Source organism: Pristiophorus japonicus, chromosome 8 (genome assembly GCF_044704955.1).
Source record: "Pristiophorus japonicus isolate sPriJap1 chromosome 8, sPriJap1.hap1, whole genome shotgun sequence".
NCBI lineage: Eukaryota > Metazoa > Chordata > Chondrichthyes > Pristiophoridae > Pristiophorus > Pristiophorus japonicus.
Window position 1 is genome coordinate 111,641,091 of NC_091984.1, and position 21,327 is coordinate 111,662,417.

Below are 21,327 nucleotides of genomic sequence, written 5' to 3' on the forward strand. Positions count from 1 at the left end.
GTGGACAATCTTTCTGATACCTTGGCCCTCTTTTTATTTGTGCTTGGGATGTGAGCGATACTAACAAAGCAGCATTTATTGCCCATTCCTAAGGCAGCTGGAGGTGACGGGTGGAAGTTAATGAACCAGTTGGGTTTTTACCACAATCTGGTAGCTTTCATGGTCAGTTGTTCTGGTGCCAGCCAATTTTTCAACTTGTGATGGCATTTGAGCTCTCAACCTCTGGGCTGCTCATCCAGTATCGTAACCACTAGGTTACGGTAACCTTGGTATTTAAGATTTTATTATATTTGGGAATGAGCGTCATCGATCTCATATGGACTTCCATCTCATTGTGCAACTTTCCTGTTAATACAGAAACCCAGTACAGTACTCTAGCTGCAGTCCCATCGTTACCTACTTCTACATCCTTGGTTATACAACCCATTTTATTTCCTTTCATCTCCGCCCCCCCCCCCTGCCCCACCCCCGAAAACACTGAAATTATGGTTTTAACTAACAACCCACCAAACAACCCAGGTTGCTTTTTTGCTACCTGAACTCTTGATTTTTCCCATAGCTGTTTTGAACTCCATCTGCCATCGTTCTGCCTTTTGTTCCAATCTGTCTAAATTCTCTTGAATTCTCATATTGGTTAGCATCATTGGGCACTGTATCGAACTTGGTACCTTGAACACTGTTCTATCCTCCCGTCATTTATAATAATTATAAACAGCAGTGGTCCCAGTTCTGAACTGTGTTGGACTTCAAAGCAAACCGTTTCTATTTGGACGTCTCCCAATGCAACACTATTCTTAGCTTTCAAATTTTCAGCCATCAATTAGTTCAGCCCAATATGTTTTTACCTGGATAATCGGTCTGTTACCCGGGACAATCAAATGCCTTCCTGAAATCCAGGTGCATAAAATCAGCTGCCTCACCCTCAACTATCAGATCTGTAAGCTCTTCAAAGAATTACAAGCCGTTGTTGTTTGATTGCAATGAGTTTCCGAAGTTGTCATAGGAATAGGCCATTCAGACGCTCCAGCATTTAATGATTTCATAGCTGATCTGTACCTCAATGCCATTTACCCGCCTTTGATCCATAACCCTTGATAGTTTTATCGAATAAAAATCTGCTGATTTCAATGTGGAAAGAAATATGACTTAACCCCTTTGCCTTTGCACACCAACCCATAAGAGCAGTACTACTGCTTGGACTGGATTTGCAATCTCCGCCAACTCCACTAGGCACTGTGGATGGAAATAGTCAGAGCCTGGAGCCATTCTTTTAACCTTCAGCCTCCCAAACCTTTCTGCGATGCCGTTCCTTCTGATGATCAGGGTTTCCAATCTGCTCCATTTTGTCTTCTTTAAACTTGGACATGTTTTCTCTTGGCACTCCCCTGCAATTTCATTGCCAAAATAGTCACTAAATAAATGATTTAGTAATTCTATTTTCCGGCACCACCTCCTCACTACCACTGGTAAACAGTCCAGTGTCCTTCTGCACCTTTTTCTTGTTCCTGATATATTTAAAGAACGCTTCAATTGAAGATACCTTAAGAGGAACAGTATTTAAAATTCTCCATGTTCTGTTTAGTGAGCTGCCACTCAAATTTCATCAATGGTGATGGGTGATTACTGTTAAACTAAGTATCAAATTTGGAAATCTGCCTTAGACCCAAATTTCGGTGCGGAATAACATTTTAGGTCTATAATTCAATAACAGAACACTTGTATTTATAAGAAAAAGGATCAAATTCATCATCACCCACTGGGCGGAAGTGACTTTACCCCTTTGGCTGTGCACAACAACCCATAAGAGTCGTACTACTGCCATGAGACAATCTCCACACACATGCACTCAATTGCTGGAGATGTAGTCCTCTGGGAGAACACTGCTGGCTGATGACATGGCAGATGTGGACATATGATTCTTCTTTTCACAACTCCAAGACCACATGCCTATTATTAAAATAATGCAATTCCTATTTACAACAGTGCTGAGCATTTCCTCTCTTCTTTCCAACAGAAGGTGAAAAATAAAGCTTTAGAAGATGTGATCATATTAAATGTAGATACAAACACACTGGAAACACCATTTGATGACCTTCACAACCTGCCCGGTGAAGTGGTAAGTCAAAATGGAACTCTGCTTTTAAAAAAAAAAAAACTTCATTAGTTCTTTGCCATGATAAAGTCTTTCCTTTTGTAATCACAAATTGGAAGATGGCAGGGGTGGATGGGGAGGGAGGGAGCAGTACCAAATCTGCTTTTTTGGTGAAAATTGGGAGCTGTAAATTGACTTTTATAAAGCGGAATTATTTTCAAGATTGTGACTGTGGCTGAAGAGAGATTTTGAATTGTGCAGCCAATCGTAAATTAAGCTCATGATCAGAAAGATATCTGCATTCATTAGCTGTAGCTTTTTAAAAAGTAAGTCTCTTCATCTTATACTTAATCATTAAATTACAAAGTATGCATTTCTGTCTGCCTAGTGGCATTTCTTGCTGAAGAACGAGTTGAGTTGTGAAGGCAAGAAGAAGAAGGGGGCCAATTATCAGCTCTTGTTTCCCTGCCACCTGCCAGCTCTCTTCCCTTTAATTAATGCTCAGATGGCACCGGTCAATATAATAAGAAATGCTTTTACAGTAGGGGTCACAAATTTGATCCTTTGATCTTCAGCATTCTGAAACATTTGTTTCCTTGAATTACTAGTTTTCCAGTGTATTTTGATTTTTTTAATCTTCTGACTGAGACATCTTCAACGGAAATGCGTTATTTGTTTTAAAACTGACTACTCTCTCTATTGCTTAGATTTCTGTTTGGAAAGAAAATGACAGGTTGAACTTGCCACAAAAGGATACTCCTCTAAATTAAAAGAATGGTTGAAAAGGGCTGTCTTTTTTTATCAATGAAATCTGATAAATGAGGTGTCGTCTGCATCTCTACTTTGATCTTGTTTTGCTTTTTCTGGTTGCTAATGCTTCACAGTGCTTAGTATTCCATGTTTTAATTTAAGCAAACTGCAAACAATACATGGCCATACTTGTACAAAATGTGACATGCCTATTTCCAAGCATCCAACATGTTTTTCCTGCATTTATTGCATAAATTTACAACAACTAGAATAATTTGCATCAATATTTTGATTCCATTTTTGGGGGGGGGGGGGGGGGTTTGCCCTCTTTTCCCCGCCCTCCGAAAAAGTAATGTTAAAAATATTATGAGTTGGACTCCTGTTGATTTGAGTAAAGCTGTTATAAGATATGTTTAGTTACATGTGAGTTCATGTCACAAGGATTTTAGTCCATATGGAGTCTATTATTAGGTCAGTTTCTGTATTGGTCTCAGTTGTCATAAAGGTCAACAGGTCACAGTTGTCCTGAATTACCGAACTGTTTTCATGTAGACGCTCTGCTGTGTTGTATGCTGCCATCTTAATAATGGTCTCTTGTCAGATATTCACACATAATATTTAAGAGTTATTGACCATTAGAAATGTTAGTTTTGTTGGTAGCGATACTGCGTTAGAAAATACTGTGGAGTTCCAGATGGAAAAATAATTTTTGTGATTAGCCACCAGGAACCTGTTTTTTTTTTTAACGTTCTTGCTGAAATGCTGCTTTGTTCATATAGATTTAACATGTACCAATCTAATTTTGTTTTGTAAAATTGTTGTTGGATTTAATGCGTACGTTACATAGCTCTTGTCTTGTTCTTAAACTTAATATAATTATGCAGCAAGGACAACGAAGCCATGAAAAAATGCATTCTTGGAAATGTCCTATTAGTTCCAGGCTTTTTCAGCTTCCTCGCTTGTAACACTGCACATTCCCTTAGTTGGTAGCTTTTTGCAGTCACTGCTGTGGCCTCTCTGCAGGGAGCAGGCTGTGGCCAAGGCAGCTTGAAGATAAATAGTTTGCTTCCAATGTAATTCAAGACTATTCATTCTGGTTATTTAATGGATTATTGATGCATTCGAAATGCAAACCCACTTATTCTTGCCACTAGTGCACTGCATGTATTGGTACTTTCCATTAAACAAAACTCTTGGCAGTTTCCTCTGTCGTGATTGCAGAACAAGCTGGTGATGCACATCAAGAATTCACCTGTCAGCAATTTCACCGAAACAACAAGAATGTTGCAACAACAGTTACCTTCCCCTTTTTAAAGCCATTGACATTAATGGAGCACTGCTGTTACTTGGTGTTCTGTCTGATTTCGCTTCACAGAAATTAGTTGAGTCTGCGTATTTTTCAAATTATTTTCTTCAAAGCGGTGGAGAATGGTCACACTGAACATGTTCTTAAGGAATATCAGTTAGTGGAGGAAGCAGCTTTTCAGCCGTTATTCTGAAATGTCGCATATTCTGGCTACAAGTCCTTTAAATGTTTCCAAATGTGAATTCACATCTTCTAATGTCTGCAGGGACTTCATTTGCAACTTGGTGAAATTCAGTGCAACTCGGAGGGACCAGGATTCCAACTGCCCCCCTCCTGTGTTGGCCATTGCCTAAAATATTGAGAAATAATCTGGGATAAGTTACAATAGTTCCCTCTATGCCAGATGAATAATAAGTTGTCCTCCTGTTAACGCAGAAACGCAAATTGACACTGTGTGTAGCAGGCTCAATGGTGATTTTCCACCTGCAAAATAAATACAAAACAAAATATGTGGTGCAGGGCAAGGTGACTCTTCCTCTGGTCACATGAAAATGTTCTCACAGTGCAATGTAGGTGAGCAAGGCAATATACCCAACTAATTGTGTCATGTTTATACATATCTAAAACCCAAACTGTACCCCTTTTAATATGTCTGTGATGTGGTCCAGGACACAGGCAGACACAAGTAATATAATTCAAAAGCTATATTGTTACAGTGGTGTGCTGTTGACTTTATACACAGATGCACTTGGATAGCAGCATTAAAGTCTTCCAATAAGTTAAGGGTAGACCTCCAAGAAGCAAATCCTTGAATTTCCCTTCTGGAGAAGTTTTTTTTTCATGAGCTAGTTCATGTCATTTGGGAAAGTTTCATAATGCATAGTCTGAAATTTCTCTGGCGTGGCTGCAGAAACACTTGCCTGAAAGCTTGGGGAATAGACTATGTTAGAACCATCAGGGATGCCAGATTTCCTTTCGAGTCAGTAAGCTTCACCTTGGGGTTGAAAAGATCTACGTAGGGTAGCCAGCAAGGGGCCACAAAAAGCAGCCCTTGGCTGTCTCCACCCCTTTATCCCAACACTGACATAAGAATACACTTCTCACTTCAGGAAATTGTCCCCAAAATTCAGACAAATTATTTTGTTTGAGCAGAAAGTCTGTTCAGGGTTTTGTTCTTGCTACTTATCAGTGATGAAGTAAACTCAGTCTGAAAATGTTTTTGACTATATCGAATCCAATTATGGAAACTATGACACATGGTCATTTGATATCTCTCGTCTGGAATGGTTTCCAGAAACCAGTTTTACCCAAAACACCAGAAAAATCAACAATCAAATCAAAATGAGTTCCGTAGTCCCAGATCCAATAGATGTACAGCTTGTCCCGACTCTGCTGGCAAGCTTGGCTAAAATGACAAGACCTTGTTTTTTTTTTGTTTTGAAACTGATGCTGTTGTGTTTACTGAAGAGAAAGATCAAAGAGTACATCATCCGTGGTTGCTATTGTGCACCTTTAGTGATGGTTGCAGTGGGGTCTGCAGTCCTGTCTACCTTCCTATGTAATAGTCAAAGGAGACATACACCAAAGAACACACAGTGCTACTGGGCACTTTACCCCAAGTAAAGGCTGCCGAATATCATGGAATAAAGTCAAAATTCGAGGTTTAAGCACGGTATCGTCCAAACAATTTCGCCCTTGTTTTTTCCGTTCCTTGCCTATTTCAATCGGACAGATTGTAGCTGATTTTTTTTAAATGAAATAAGTGGACGTGGAAAAAAAATAGTTTTACAATTACTTTGTATTTAAAATTTAATTTGAAACAAAATGATCAATACTGCATTGTCACTGATTATATCATCATTTTTATTTGTATCAGTTACATTTAAAGGAGCATTGTTGGGATGTTCTTGGGCAAAATAAGCAGTCTACTCTGCAAACTTCGGCAATTTGCCTTTGAATGCCATTTACAAGTTTTCTAGTCATTGAGTTTTCAACCAAATCATCACATTCCTCCATTTACGAATGCGGGAAAGTTTCTTCTGAGATACTTGACCAGACTTTGTCCTTTTAAATTCAAAAAAATTGTTTTATCCCAGGTGTTACTGCTATTGAATCGGCCCAAGTGTGCAGGTATTGTTTTGTTGCACCCATTAAAGTTTATCAGACTGAGGAATATTGATATTTCATTACTTGATGGTTTGCAGAATGAATCCTTAGTGTAGTGTCAATTAAAAGAGCATGGAGAGTTCAGTGGATTTGTATGTTCTTTAACCTTTCTCGCCACAGAGATATAGATTATGTACTTCGCAACCTGTGCTGAAGTTAATAAAAAAAACTTAATGAGCCTTGGTATATGCAGTCAGAGCACTAAATGAATTGGATTTCATGACTTTCATCTGTAGCTATCAAGCCTTGATATAAATTGAAAAGATCACAGCTATTGGGAAAAGACCTATATTGTAAAGTCCTTTCTGCATAGATTATGAACATCATAACTCAATGATTTTTCCATAAAAATATGGCTATAATTGGACCCAATGGGGGTCCCTTTCTTTGATCAGATCACAGTAACTGTGACTTTACACTGAAAAATGTCACTGCTGTAAAGGTTTATCACCTGTAGAGCTTGGTTTTCTCTGATGCCTTGTACTGTGCTGGTTATCTTTAATAAAAGAAGTATAATGAGTAATTAGACAGCAATGATTTGAAGCACCGAAGAAAATTGCATTCAATATCTTAGGAACAATGCATTATTTTCTCATTATTCTTTCCTTGGATTTGAGGCTGTTGGTGCATTGAACTCATTTACCATACACTTCATAATTTAATACACAATTTAATTCCTAATTATATTTTCATGAAAATTTGGTCTGATTTTATTCTGCAGCAGGTGTTTCTTGCAATTAACTGTACTCCATTTGATTTCTGTTTTTCTGTGGTCTGAATAATGACAAGACTTTTTGAAGATCAGGTCCTACCTTTGTGAAACATTGGAGTTATTCTTACACTCAGAAATTTATACGGGGCATTGCATCTATCAATAAGAAATAGCATTTGATGAAAAGAGCAGCTTAAATAGCCCTCAATTGGGCCAGACATTGTAATGGCTTGCTACTTCCTAGACATGGTGGCACATGTTGCACAACTCCAGCAAATGTCTGAAAAGTTGCTTTGCTCACTAAACTACAGTGAAATAATTGGAAGTCTATTTAACTCAAAGTTTTGAAAAACTTCTCAAAATATTTGTTTTGTATGTTGTTGTGATGTTTTATATAATAACAAAGCAGAAGGCACTCAGAAAAGGATAAGCTTTTTGTTGGATGCCCTGCAAACCCAGGAAGGGCTTGCGCACTGATGCAGCCTTTGCTTAGTGCAAATATTAGAATTTTTTCTATAAGAAGTGTTGATTTAACATTTCCTTTCTTTGTGCAGGTCTCGATGTTGAAATACAAACTGAAGAAGCAGTCTACAGCTACTGGTGATGGGGTAGCCAGGGCCTTTCTTAGGGCACAGGCAGCACTATTTGGCTCCTATAGGGATGCACTCCGATATAAACCTGTAAGTCTTATTTTAAAAAAAACTCCAATATTGTATTCTTCTGTTGTTTTAAACATTTATCAAACAAGCAAGCAATATTTATATTGGTCCCCATGGCTTTATTGTTCACCATTTTTCCTCCTATTGCCGGCTTGTGTATTCACTTCCAAGTAGATTTTTGATTTCTTCTGCCCACTTGTATCTTGTCTTCAATCATCTGCAGCTGTGCAAGCAGAATGGTCCAGCCTTCTAACTTCTTGTGACTGTCATCGGTTGCCCTTTGTGGCTGGCTGGCTGGAAATTTGGCAGCTATATGTCAAGATAAGCTTTTCAATTTTTGGTCATTAAAATGCAGTTTTTGTTTGAGGCTCACGGCATGGTGACCTGTCCAATGACTGAAGAAAGCTACTACAGCTGTTTTTGACATGTTCAAGTGTCAGGTCGATCTTGTATTTTGTGCCATAATATGTAATGGTATTGGGCCCCTACTTATTCAAACCTGTATTTGTGCTTATCTATAAAACCGTATTAGTATTATAGACCTGTGAGCCTCATCTAAATTGTGGGGCAAGTGTTGGAGATTTTGAAGGGTGTTTGCTGGATTTTCAGGGTCTGATGAGAAAGAGAGAGATTGCAAGAGATTGATTTCTTTAAGGAGCTTGAGGATCTGGTGGATAAGGAGGAGGTGGTGCAGATTATCCACCAGGATTGCAGGAAAGCACGTGACTTTGTCCCACATAACCGACTGATTCACCACGTGCCTGCCCATGGGATAGATGCCAAAATATTAAGCTGGAAAAGTATACCACAAAGAGTGCTGGTGCATGGGGAGGTGTCAAAGTGCAGCCAAGCTACCAGTGAAGCTCCAACAACAACCACTGTTGTCTGTGATTTTTATAGATGACGAACAGGGCACCGTATAAGCCAAGATGTTTACGTTTAAATTGGACGCAATGGCAATAATGCTAACAAATGTGCAATGATCCAAGGAGGATTGGAGAAGCTAAATCAATGGGCAGAGATGGTGGATGACATGAGATTAGGTAGAAGAAATGATAATGTGGATTACATATTAAATGCAGTTTGCTCAAGGTAACAGAGCAGGAAAGAGAAAGTTTGTTTCCATAACTCAATCGTCACTTCAGTTTTTTTTTAATTATCCAATTCTCAAAAAAAAAATTAAACTTGCCCTTAAAATTGCTTTTTTATCATCAGAACTGCCTGTTGGAAGTTCCCCAGCCAAGTCACTCCTTCTGTTTGCAACCTAACTGGGTGTTTGGAGTGCCCAGTTTTTGTTGACAATTAAATTAGGTGTGTGCATGTGTGAAATGCAGTTCAGTAGTTGGTTTACAGTCTGCTTCTGTGGAGTTACAATAATCAGAATAATGTAACAACTTCATAACTGATTAAAAAGAAGGGAGGTTTTATGTTATGTAAACAACTGGGAATAAGTAGTTTTGTGCAAGAAGGACACATCTTGTAAAGTGATAGGAGAATCACAATTACATTTGTGAAGCCTGTATCTTTCAGGGTCTGTAAGATGTGTGATATTTTTACCTCAGTCAGTTACATCATATGTTGTTTGAGCAAATTTGTTGTATTACAGGAATTGGTGAGCTGCTGTGGCATTTAGGCTGCAGCCAAACTGCAGTAAACATTACTATTGGCAATCCCAGTCCCAGAATACTCATGAACACATACAATTCAACGCATTTGAGCTGCAACTCTTCAATATGCCAAAAATATAAAAAGGGAAAGGAAAATAGTTAACTCATGCTGCCCCTCCCTCGACCTGGTGCTGGAAATTTACAAATACCAGCCAATTTGAAAACTTCCATCACCAATAGCAGTTACCCTCTAAACTAATGTCCAAGTGACCCTATGCATACAGACAGCAACTCACATCTGCAGCATTACAGCAGAATAATACATTGTGCATTGCGTGGTATTATTCCAGTAGTTAAACAGTATCCTCTAACCCAGTGTGAGCAAGGCCACAGGAGATACACAAGTTTATATCAGAATATAGTAATTGGCAATAAATTGTTCCACTTACGTATTTTAACTTTGAGCATTTCACACCTGTAAACTGGTGTTCTGGGATATTATGTGCTCGGAGTCGGCAGATTTTTTTTAATGTTGCTGGATTTGAACTTTGTGAGCTAGACAGTTTAGAAAAATGTCTTTCCAACACGTTTCAAAATTAGCAATCAATGAGAACAGATGTTTTCAAACCACCAGCTCCCTGAAATTCAAACTGGAGAAACAAGCGGTGCACAAAATGTGAGTACAAGTAGCCAATGCATCACTGGGACTTCATGGACTGGATAGCCAGGGCTTGCAGGCCATATATGGCTGCTGGACACCTAGCCATAGCTGCTCGTATACGATTCATGAAGTATTTATGTCACTCAGAATAAGGGGCCGCCAATTTAAAACTGAGATGAGGAGGAATTTCTTCTGAGGGTTGTATATCTATGGAATTTTCTACCCCAAAGAGCTGGGTCATTGAATATATTTAAGAAGGAGATAGACAAATTTTTGAGCGATAAGAGAATCGAGGGTTATGGGGAGCGGGCAGGGAAGTGGAACCGAGTCCATGATCAGATCAGCCATGATCTTATTGAATGGCGGAGCAGGCTTGAGGGACCAAATGGCCTACTCCTGCTCCTATTTCTTATGTTCTCATCATGTCAATGCCAGCATACACTACTATAGTTTGAAATAAACTATGACTGGTGCTATCTAAATTGTCTGCAAAACAACTGTGTATTTGTTTTTGACAAGGTAGGGGAAAGGGGCTAAGGTTTTGCCACTTTTTAATGAGGGAGGAATGCAAGATTTCACTGCATATGAAAAATTATGCGGCAGCATCAACTCATATGCCTTCCCTCCTGAACCGGTCCTCAGGAAAATTGCTTATTTAGTTTGTAGCTTAAGTAAGGTACTGTCTTGGTCACCTGATGAACTGAAAGTGTGTCTCACATTTACCCTGACCACGAAAGCTAAGATAGTTATATAGGTTCCATTGCATGATGAGGAATGCTGATACAGTGCATATGGAGATATACAAAAAAGAGGAAAATCACTTCTGTTGCTTTTCAACAGTTCTAATCTGTCACCAAGTGAAATAGGTTGGTGGATTGGATTATGCATTTCTACCAGTTGACTGAAGGAGATAGCCCTGATAATATAGCTTACATAAATTAACTCCCACATTACTGTCAATGAGTCGTGGAGCTGGCTTTAACTCTGGCTTAAATCATAAGTTACTTAGAATTGGATAGAATGAATAGCACAGAAACATTCTCCCTTTTCTACGAGAGCTACCTATGGTCTGTGGCCTGCGACCATTGATTTCTTAGGTGGTTGAGGCTCCCGTTTGACTCAGGCAGGAGCCTCATGTATACATGTAAATCAGGATCCTATGATATACAAATGGCCCTGCAGGCATTTTAACACCCCTACCGGGCGGAGTGCCCAAAGCACAAGCTACGCTCAGTAAGACCTGGTGGGCAAGAAGCAGCAGCCTTTAGAGGCAAGTGTAAAACTTATTTTTGTGGGCTAAGAGGAGCACGAGGAAAATTTGGACTACCATTTCCCCATGCTTCTACCCACCCCACCCCGAACGCCCTCCCGGCAGCTTACCCAAGTGCTGCTGGACGACCCTCTGATCCCAGTGAGCGGTCTCTAAAGTCTTATTTCAGGCGGACAGCTTGCCCACGTGTATGTTAATATGGTCCCGCATTAAAATGGATCGAGCCTCTTGCAGTGCCTCCCAAGGGGCAAATTTGCACCTGTCCGTTGCCCGAACCCCCTGGAAGTTAAAAATCCGCCTCGCATCCCTTAGTTGTTGTTGTGTCGCTAAAGGATTAGCACTATACATATTTGTGTTGTTCATCTATATTATTGAGTGTTTGTAGGCCAAGGGAAAGTGAATGCAGTTTATTTTAACTCCCTATATATTTTAAGTTACAAATGCATCCATCTCACTCGTGAAAAATAAATGTGAAATGCTAAAGAGGAAGTAAAATTTTTTCGCTAAAAGTATTTCCTCAGTTCTTGGTTTAAAAAGCAGCTTAGCTACATTCGATGAGGAAAGACGGGATGAGGCTCAAGTGGAGCATAAACACCGGCATGGACTGGTTGGGCCAAATGGCCTGTTTCTGTGTCATATCCGATGTAATCCTGTGTAATTATTTTTATCGTGGAGGTTGACCATTCATAATTCCTGGTTGTCTAGTTACAGGATGGAGCCCCTTTGCATCTTGGAGCATTCTCACTGGCTTTATTGGGAGCTGTGCATTGGATCAACCTCTGGAGGCTGATCTGGATGACCTATTCCGAGAATGTTTCCTCCTGCTCTACTGTGTAGAAGCACAGGGCTGGTAGTTATGTTTTTTTCTGGCCTCGGAAGGAACTGATAGAAAAGTTAGATCTCCATGAAGGTATAAATAGTGTGCTGAAGATCTTTGATTTTCACGGGGTGATCATCACGGTTATAAGCAATTTTTTCTGAGAGTAAGGATTGGTCCAAATAGTTTCTTTTGTGAAAATAAAATTATCCATGACTGACCATAAAGCATTATCTGTCCTCAGCCTTCTCCTATCCTAAATTGGCTCTACTCTTGCCTATCCAATCGTAGCCAGAGCATCTCGAGTAAAGGCTTTTCTCCCCACCGCTGCACCACCTCCAGAGTCCCCCAAGTATCCCTCGTTGACATCTTCTCTCCCTTGCATGCGTGCTGCCCTTTGACGACATCATCCAATAGCATGTAGTAAGCTTCCACATTGACGTCGATGAGATCCAACTCTACCTGTCCTTCAGATCTCTCAACCCTTCCATTGCCTTTATACTGTCAGACTGCTTGACCAACATCCAATCTTTGAGGTGACATTCTCCAGGTAAACTGTCAGAAGACTGAAGCTATTGTTTTCATCCCCAGCCACAACTGCACACTCTCTCCTTACTGACTCTATCCCCTTCCTCATCCACTTCCAGGCTGAACCAGACTGGTGGTGACCTCTGTGTCCTGTTCACTCACACATGCAGTATAAAAACTTCCCACTGCCACCTCCGTAACTTTGCCGATCTCTACCTCTACTTGATCCTGTCTGCTGCTGAAAACCCTCATGCTTGCGTTTCTGACTACCAGACAATGCTGGCCCATTCTCCACCCTCTTATACATTCTGCTGATCATATCCTATCTTGCATCCTTCTCACTCATTCAATACTCCCCTGTCCTAGTTGACCAACATTGATTCCTGGTCCTGAATGCCTTAAATTTACAGTTGCCTTTTTTAAAAAAAATCATCTCTCCATGGTCTCACCTTCTCACTCTCTTGGTATTCTCCTTCAGTCCTATAACCTTGTCCCCTACCCTACCCTGCCCTGCTCCTCCACCCCAGCTCTCTGTTCTCACCTTTTGTGAATTCACCCTTATTTAACCCCATAAGTGGTGGCCGTGACATTAGCCACCAAGGCCCATTCTCTGGAATTTTCTCCCTGACCCTGCTGCTTCTCCATCCCCTGCTGGTCCTTTAAGACCATTGTTAAACCTCGCTTCTTTGACCAAGCAGTAGCCATTTTTGTGGGCTCTGAGCAAGATTGCCAGTTTAATACTTTGAAACCACACTTACTGGGAGGTGATTGAAGCTACTTAAAATTTTTATATTCAGCCTAGAGATGAGTCTATCCATCTAGGCTAGATGCAGACATGAATCCAAAAAGGTGAAATGACAGTGGGGGTAAAATTTGATAAGGCCTGAAAACGGGCACCGCGATGCGGGATATGCCCGGGCGGTTCACAAAGCACAGGCAGCACGTCAATTTGGTGCTGCCTTCTACTCTGCATGATTGTATCGCACAACCTAGCGACTAACGAGCTGCTGACAGGCTGTGCGCTGAGGAGGGGGCCCAAGTTTGCGTCACTGGAACGAGTCAGCTTTGACTTAAAGCTAGCCTATTCCTTTCCAAGGCAGTCTCTAGCCCTTGAAACTGAACTATCTTCTGAAAATTAAAATTAAAAGTCCTTCAGAACAAGGCAGTCTGCAGCTCTGAAAGCTGTACAGCCTTCTGCAAAAAAAAAATCCTTCATAACTAGGCGGCCTGCAGCTCTAAGTTGAACTTCCCTCTGCACACAAAAAAAATGGTAAAAGTGCTTCAATATGAACACAACTGGCTCAGGGAAGGGGCACCCAGGGTCTTGGACACAGCACTCCAGTTTGTGCAGGTGGTCAACAATGGACAACAGAAGGCCCTCCAGACAGAAGCTGCACATGGTGAAAATGTGTACTCTTGCTTTCCTGTTCTCCCCTCACCACAACCCTTCCCTTTGGCCTACTGCATTTTACACACCCAAGAAATCCAGCCTGCCCAGTCAGTGGTTGACCAAGTAGAGGGAGAGTGAAGAAGAAAAACAGTAACTTGATTTCACTTTCGCAGCTACCAGTTCCTCGAGGTTGTCCTGCAAGGCCATCTGCAGTGCCCCCCACAAAGTCACCAGCCATGTTCCAGCCAATGGGGGAGCACTGCGTAACATCTCTAGGATATGCAAAGGCACATGCAAGACACTAAGGCAATGCACAAGGGTGATTAGTTGATTGCTTGGTGTAATATTGGATGCATATATGGATAAAGTTGGATTGGAAAGTTTGCTTTGTGGTAGCTTTTATTTAAGCATTGTGGCCAAGAGGACATTGTGATAGTCAGTAACAAAGGGAAGGTAAGGTGTGGGACAAATGTTGAAAGGGGAATTGGGGTTATGGTCATTGGTACCGAAGGAAGAGGATTCGATCCCAGATATCCCAGCCAGAAAGATGCTCTCTGGATCAATGTTGCCCCTCATTTTTGGGGGTGCTCGGCCCCTTTAAGGCACTGCATAGCCCCAATTCACAGTTTGTACATGTGTGAAATTTAACATTGGAAAAGCTGGTCCCAGACTGCGTGGGACTGACAGACAGTTGTGAGTAGCTTGTCCCCTTTGCTGCCTCTGCTCCATCTCCATGTGATGATGCAGCCTTAGGGGGACGGCAACTAGAGTCCCCAGGACTGTGAGCAAGTGGTCTTCTCAGAGGCCTTCCTTTAACAGTCAAAGCCTTGCAAATGTCCAGCTGCATGCTCCCTGCACACTTTACCACTTAAAATAATATATTATACCAAGCCGCTCCTCCAAAATAAAAGAATAATAAGTCCAAAAGCAAAAATCTAAACTTGCCTCAAAGATGTGTTTGTCCCTTTTAAGAAACATCAGCAGCATCTCTCGTACTGTTGCACGCACGTTATTTCGTGTGTGTGTTTGGAGAAGGCGGTATCAAGAGCGGCGATATCGAAAATCATAGTCATGCATTAATTCAGGCATTGCACGCCGATTGATGTCACAATCTGCATAATTTAAAAGTGAGCGGCGAGCGCAGGCAACAGCAGCGCTGTCAACCTCCCCAAAATGACATCCACCATGTTCTGCGCCTGAAGTGGGCGGAAGCAAGGCGGCCGCCATTTTCTTCAGCAAAATAACCGACTGTTAAACATCCCAATTTTGCGGCTGGTAATCCAATGTGCCACCCGACTTTAACCTCTTCCCCAAAGAGTTGTTTTTTTCTATTAAAAATACTTTAAAATGTTATGATCGCTTGTTGAGTGTGTTGGTTTTCAGCTTTCATTTCTACTCATGAGAACGGATTTCAATACAAAGCATGGTTACACCAAATTTAGAAGTGAAGAAAATTACATATTGCAGCTTGCTTTTAATGATTTTTTGAATAATCTGATCTACAGTTCGGAGTTTGTACTGACAACATTTTAGTATTCCTCAATGGGAAAAGAAGTCATGTTTAATAGCTCTTGGCAGCAGTTATTCCCAGTGCAATTAACTGCCTGTACTCTGAAACACAGCCAAAGAATGTATCCATTTGTATCAGAATGTTACAACATGTAAAGTTTTCATCCCCTCGAAGATTAAAGGGATATTGTCTGTGTTCATAATACTGACACACTTCAAACTTGAATGTTTCCATTTTGAGGGTCAAACTTCTAGATATCTTTGATATAGCTGTCTAAATTTTATATTGTCAAGAAAGAATTATACTGTTTTTTAAAAATTGTCATCCTTTCAAGGCCTTGCTGCTTCGGGCTATTGTGATCCATTTATTGCGATAAGCATTTTGTTGAAAATTATTTTAAATTACCATTTTTATTTTGAAGTGTGCCATTCAGATTACAAATCATTTTAAGTGATTAGGTCACACTGCATCATTGAAACAAAGCATAAAGTAAAGATGATGAAGCTACTTTGATGTCAGATGTAGCCTTATTATTGTAATAACTTTAGACTACAATACTAATGAATTCCCGTCAGTCAGCTTATGGACCGAACAAATTCACTGCATTGTTTTCGGTTCTGAACTAGCCTGGCCACTTCAGTCATCTGTATCCCTTTCTTGACGAGTCACTCTCAAAATTGTCCATCCAAGGTTTCCCTCAGCTTCTTGTTCTGTGTACTTCTGTACGCAGGGCTGTGAACGGTATTCTAGCTGTTTCCATTCTTGAAACAACTTTGTTTGATAATGCTCCTGTGAAGTGCCTTGGGACATTTTACTGCATTAAAGGTGCTATATAAATGCAAGTTGTTGTTGAAACACGCCCAAACTTCAGTCATCTTTCTTGGACCTTTCGTATATTTATTTATACTACAATAAACACTTAAAATTTAGAAATTACATATTTTTGCTTTTCTTTAAAAAGCCCGTTGTCCTTATCCGTTCTTCATGTCTTCTGTGAGCGACCATACATTCAGAAACTTGGCCCTTGGTTAGCTGATAATCAGCTTCACTTGTCACTTTTCAGTGAAGTAAGGCTCATAAGTCTTAAGCTCAACGTGGTCATATCATAGCCAGCACCAGGTCAATGTTTGATATGATATTCCAGCATCAAAAGTGGAAATACTACTGCTCACTCCCCTGTAAGATAACTTGTGAGGTTCTCTGGCTTACTGCATTCCAAGTCCCTGCTATAATTTCACAAATAATTTACAGGGTACAATAATCTTTTTTTAGATACAATGAGATTTATATACTTGGGGGAGGAGTTTAAATTTAACCCCTTTTGGGTTGTAAATAAAAACTCACCAGGTTTCCTGCAGTATTTACACAAATGCACAGTGGTGAGACTGGTCACGATAAATGAGTGATTAATAATTGGATCTGTTTATCTTTGAATTTAAAATTTGGGTACAGTGAAGCGAGGGTTGAGAAGGATCTATATAAATAACAGTGCAGGGGCATTGATTTTAATTGGCTCAGGAATACTTTTGTTGCAGCTCCTCACTGCATAGGCCACCTGTTCCAACTCGACACCAGAAGAATTGTAGTTATCCAATGCCTTGATTTGGTATTAAATGTAAAAATACAGCTTGTTTCATTTACCCCACTGAAGATCTTTGAGCAATTATGTTTTGGGATAGAATGGTCACATTTTTCTAGTCTTGGGCCACAGCAACTTCTGTGGTCATATTGTACTTTCCAGGGTTTATTGGTATCTTAACAGGAGGTCATTTGTGTATTTTTATTTAAAACTCACTTTCTGGCCTCGATAACTGTCAATTGCTGATGGACTGCAGGGAGTTCCAGAACAGTGGTTAACATCGTTCCTGGTGTAATTTTTTCTGTGATTTTTATAAAATGCTATTGGAATGAAATCTGGATTTTTGGGTTCTTCTGCAATGACTCACTGTATTTGTCCTTTGTGTACAGCCAGCTACGAAAACCATACTCTAGAGAGTCCTTGCAGTTTCCATTCCATTATCATGGTCTGACTACCCGACAGAAATATGGGTTTTTGTAATGATTTATTATTATGTGCCATGAATAAACATTAAAATTGAAAGAATTTTTCATAATCCTAAATTTTTTTATGCATGTTATCTCATATGCTATTTAAATTTGCATTTCAAGGACATTAAAAAGTGTGTATATTATCTAAATAGCTGCTTCACGTTTGAAGGTATTTGATGTACCGTAGTGTCCATGTCATTTAGTTGATATCCAAGTTATTTACAAATGATCATTTTACAACATCTAAGTTAAAACCTTCCATTTTTAGTTTTTTATCTCTTTTTATAATACATTAAACATCATGTATTTCATTGGTGTTCAAAAATGTTACAATTTGCAGCTGCTTTTTTAAAGCATATAACTAAGCCATTGCTTCATTTTCCCATTTTTGCAGTCAAAAACTCAACAGTTTGTTAATAAATCAGTACGAATACAGCTAACAGTGCATCAGTATTAATGGCTTGCTGTAAGCACTCCCACTGCTTTTCTTAAGAAAATAGTGTATTGTGTAGTGTGAACAGAACATATATCCAGTATATGAAAGTTGTGTTATACAACCCATTTGGGTTTTATTTGGTTTTCATCTGGAATAGTTTGGTAATCTTTTTATAAACCAAGTAAAACTGTCCGTGTTTGCACTTATAATTATTTAAAACCTTCACAGCATCTATCTATGCCTGTGCTTCCTAACATTTGTAATATGGAATTAAAAATTCTGTTTGTTAAAATTCCTTACTTACTAAATATGTTGGGATGTGTTTTGTAATCTAGTTGGTCTCATGAAAGACAAATAGAATTGTAAAAAAAAATGGTTTTCATATTGACAGTAATGTCATGTGTTGGGTCTGCTGCAGGGAAAAATGGATTCCCCAGTATAAGTCAATGAATTAAATAAAATTCAAAAGGCACTCTTTTACATTAGTTCAAAGATTTTTTATGATTGATTTGAAAATGCTGTCATATATTAATTAAAGCAGTAAGTTCCTATCTGATGGCATTCCACACACATCTCAACAGTTATCAGCATCTCTGACCACCCCTCGAGGTGAGCTCCCACATCCTATACCCTAGAGAGTATTTTATGTGACCAACGATATTAGGAAATTTGTAGCATGCCCAAGGATCCAATGGCGAACACTCTACACTTTATTTCAGCTAGCTCATTTGGTCATGTGTGCTCGCATGATTTTCCTCGACTTCGGAAGACGGCAAAATAACGGTTCACTGAACTGTGACAGGCTTTGACTGCCAAGCAAATCTGTCAACTAGAATGTACACTAACAGTAGCTATGACACTGTAGATTTTACACAAGTTAGTAAGCCCTTGAGTGAGTAGGAAATAGCACAGTTGTGACTGTTGCGTGAATCTATAATGTACATAGTAGTCTTCTGTGGCAGTGGGGTTTTTTCCCTCGCTGTCCATCGGCTTCCAAAGGCTTCAGATGTTCTCTCCAGTTAGAATCAGACGGGCTGAAAAATACTTTTCAAAAACATGGCATGAACTAAGCAAATTTAAATGTTAACTGTCAACTTAAAAAGATCTGTCAGAAAAATATATTTTCAAACCAATCCCATTGGATGTTAGTATTTCAATTTGCACCTCACTCGAACCATTGGCACACACCAATGACTGATTAAGTAAGAATTGTTTTCAAGCAAGTTTTTAATACAACAGTACAAGAACAGGGCATTGCAGTTAATATGTATTTGCATGGTCACTATTGCCAGAAAAATAGAGCAGGTTTTTAAGTAACTTAATCTGTGCCTATGTGTACCTATAAATAGAATTGATTTTTGACCGAGTTTATTAATGGAATCATTTTCAAACATTTTATTTTTTAAGAAATACAAAGTTGGTATTTCACACTAGCTCAGAAATAAAGTCATCGCCTCTGAGCTGTACAGATCAGGAAGATCTCCAGTCTGTGCTCAAATAGCTAATCTCATTTGAAGCAGTTGTGTGTGCACTCTGGTTTCCCGCAATGTTGCTGGGTTAGGGAGAGGAATATCAGTCAGGGTTCAAACTCCTGTTTACTACTGAGCAACTACCCACATCCTGCAGGAGGATCGGATCGGGCTCAGATGTCCGCTCCACCCATCAGCCGACCAGCGCTCCATGTCAAGGCTCAGATGTAAATAATAATTGCTTGAGTGAGGTTGCGGAAGAAGACAAAAGCTACTCTTGGAACTATACCCCCAGTAAGGGAATGAACGACTTGAATGGGTGGAAGGAAAAATGCTGGAGAAGTGAATAACAAAAAACAATGACTTCTGCTTGAATAGGCAGATTATAAACCAGCACCTGTGGTCTGTGCTTGTATTAATAGGGAACCTTACTCCCAATTCTTCAACGCCATCCTATTGAATAAATAGCATTCGAAAAACTAATGCAGTGACTTATTCAGGAGCAAAAATGTACTTAAATAATATTCTAACACTTAAATAAATATTAAATTTCAGGGAGAGCCGATAACGTTTTGTGAGGAGAGTTATGTTGCCCATCGTTCCAACAATATGAAAAACTTCCTTCAAAATGCGGTACAGCTTCAGCTCTTCAAACAGGTAAGAAATACTGTGGTTTATGTGTAGTGTTGTGGATATATTGTTGGGAAAGTTATTTGAGAGAATAATTCTGTGCTACATAATGCATACATGTCTCAATTTAGGATACAGCGGCACTGAAGGAGTTGCAAAAAAGATTTACAAGGATAATGCCAGAACTGTGAGAGGTTATAACTCAGGATCTCTTCAGGAGAAGACTGAACAGTCTGGGGCTTTTTTTCCCTGAGAGAAGACTGTGAGAGGTGACCTGATAGAGGTCTTTAAAATAATGAATTACATAGAGAAGATGTTTCCAGTTGCGGGGGAGTCCAAAACTAGGGGTCATAAATATAAAATAGTGAATAATAGATCCTTTGGTCTGACATCACTGTGGCGAGGGAGACTGGGATTTGGCAGAACTGTAGAGGGGAAACCTTCAGTTTGGCAGCACTGGGGTGTGGAATGTGAAGGTTGGTTCACTGTTACATATCTGGTGTCTGTCAACATTGAGGGGAGTGAGAGGGCATGGGCCTCACAGCACTTGGTGGGTGAAAGAGGCATCACCTGTCTGGCAATATTGGTTTGTAACTTTTTATACGACCTCTGCGAACATTAAATTTGATGTTTTATGATTGGTTTTCTCATTGTTTCTCTCTTCATTCAGTGATTTTTGTCTCTCAATCACTCGACTTAATATACTTTCTGAGGACTATAGAATATTTAAGAGTTTAAATGGCAATTAAAACGACAGCAATAAGTTTGTCAATGTATTTCTCTTTCACGTGCATATTTTTTTTTTAAATTTTGCTGTCGTGGCATAGAATCATACAACACAGAATGAGGTCATTCGGCCCATCCTGCCTATCCCGGCTCTTTGGTAGAGCTATCCAATTAGTCCCACTCCCCTGCTCGTTCCCCGTAGCCCTGTAAAATGTTTTCCCTTCAAGTATTTATCAAATTTCCTTTTTCAAGTTACTATTGAATCTACTTCCACCACCCTTTCAGGCATTGCATTGCAGATCAAAAAATCTCGCTGCGTAAAAAACAAAAATTGCTTCCTTATGTCGTCACCTCTGGTTCTTTTGCCAATCACCTTAAATCTGTGTCCTTCTAGTTACCAACCCTTCTGCCACTGGAAACTGTTTCTCATTTACTCTATCAACACCGTTCATAATTTTGAACACCTCTATCAAATCACTTCTTAACCTTCTCTGCTCTAAGGAGAACAACCCCAGCGTCTCCAGTCTCTCCCTCATCCCTAGTAGCATT

The 21,327-nt window shown here is 39.8% G+C and overlaps 1 protein-coding gene across 6 annotated transcripts in view; it reads left to right on the forward strand.

Moving 5' to 3' along the window:
• dennd1b (DENN/MADD domain containing 1B) overlaps window positions 1-21,327 on the forward strand; it is a 303,998-nt gene that overhangs the window by 221,546 nt on the left and 61,125 nt on the right. For 5 of the 6 annotated variants that reach the window (XM_070887322.1, XM_070887317.1, XM_070887320.1 and 2 more), the window contains 3 exons: window positions 2,015-2,116; window positions 7,581-7,706; window positions 19,978-20,079. In XM_070887322.1, the coding sequence (XP_070743423.1) occupies window positions 2,015-2,116; window positions 7,581-7,706; window positions 19,978-20,079 (330 nt within the window). The remainder of the gene's footprint in view (window positions 1-2,014; window positions 2,117-7,580; window positions 7,707-19,977; window positions 20,080-21,327) is intronic. The other variant, XM_070887318.1, reaches the window with a different exon arrangement.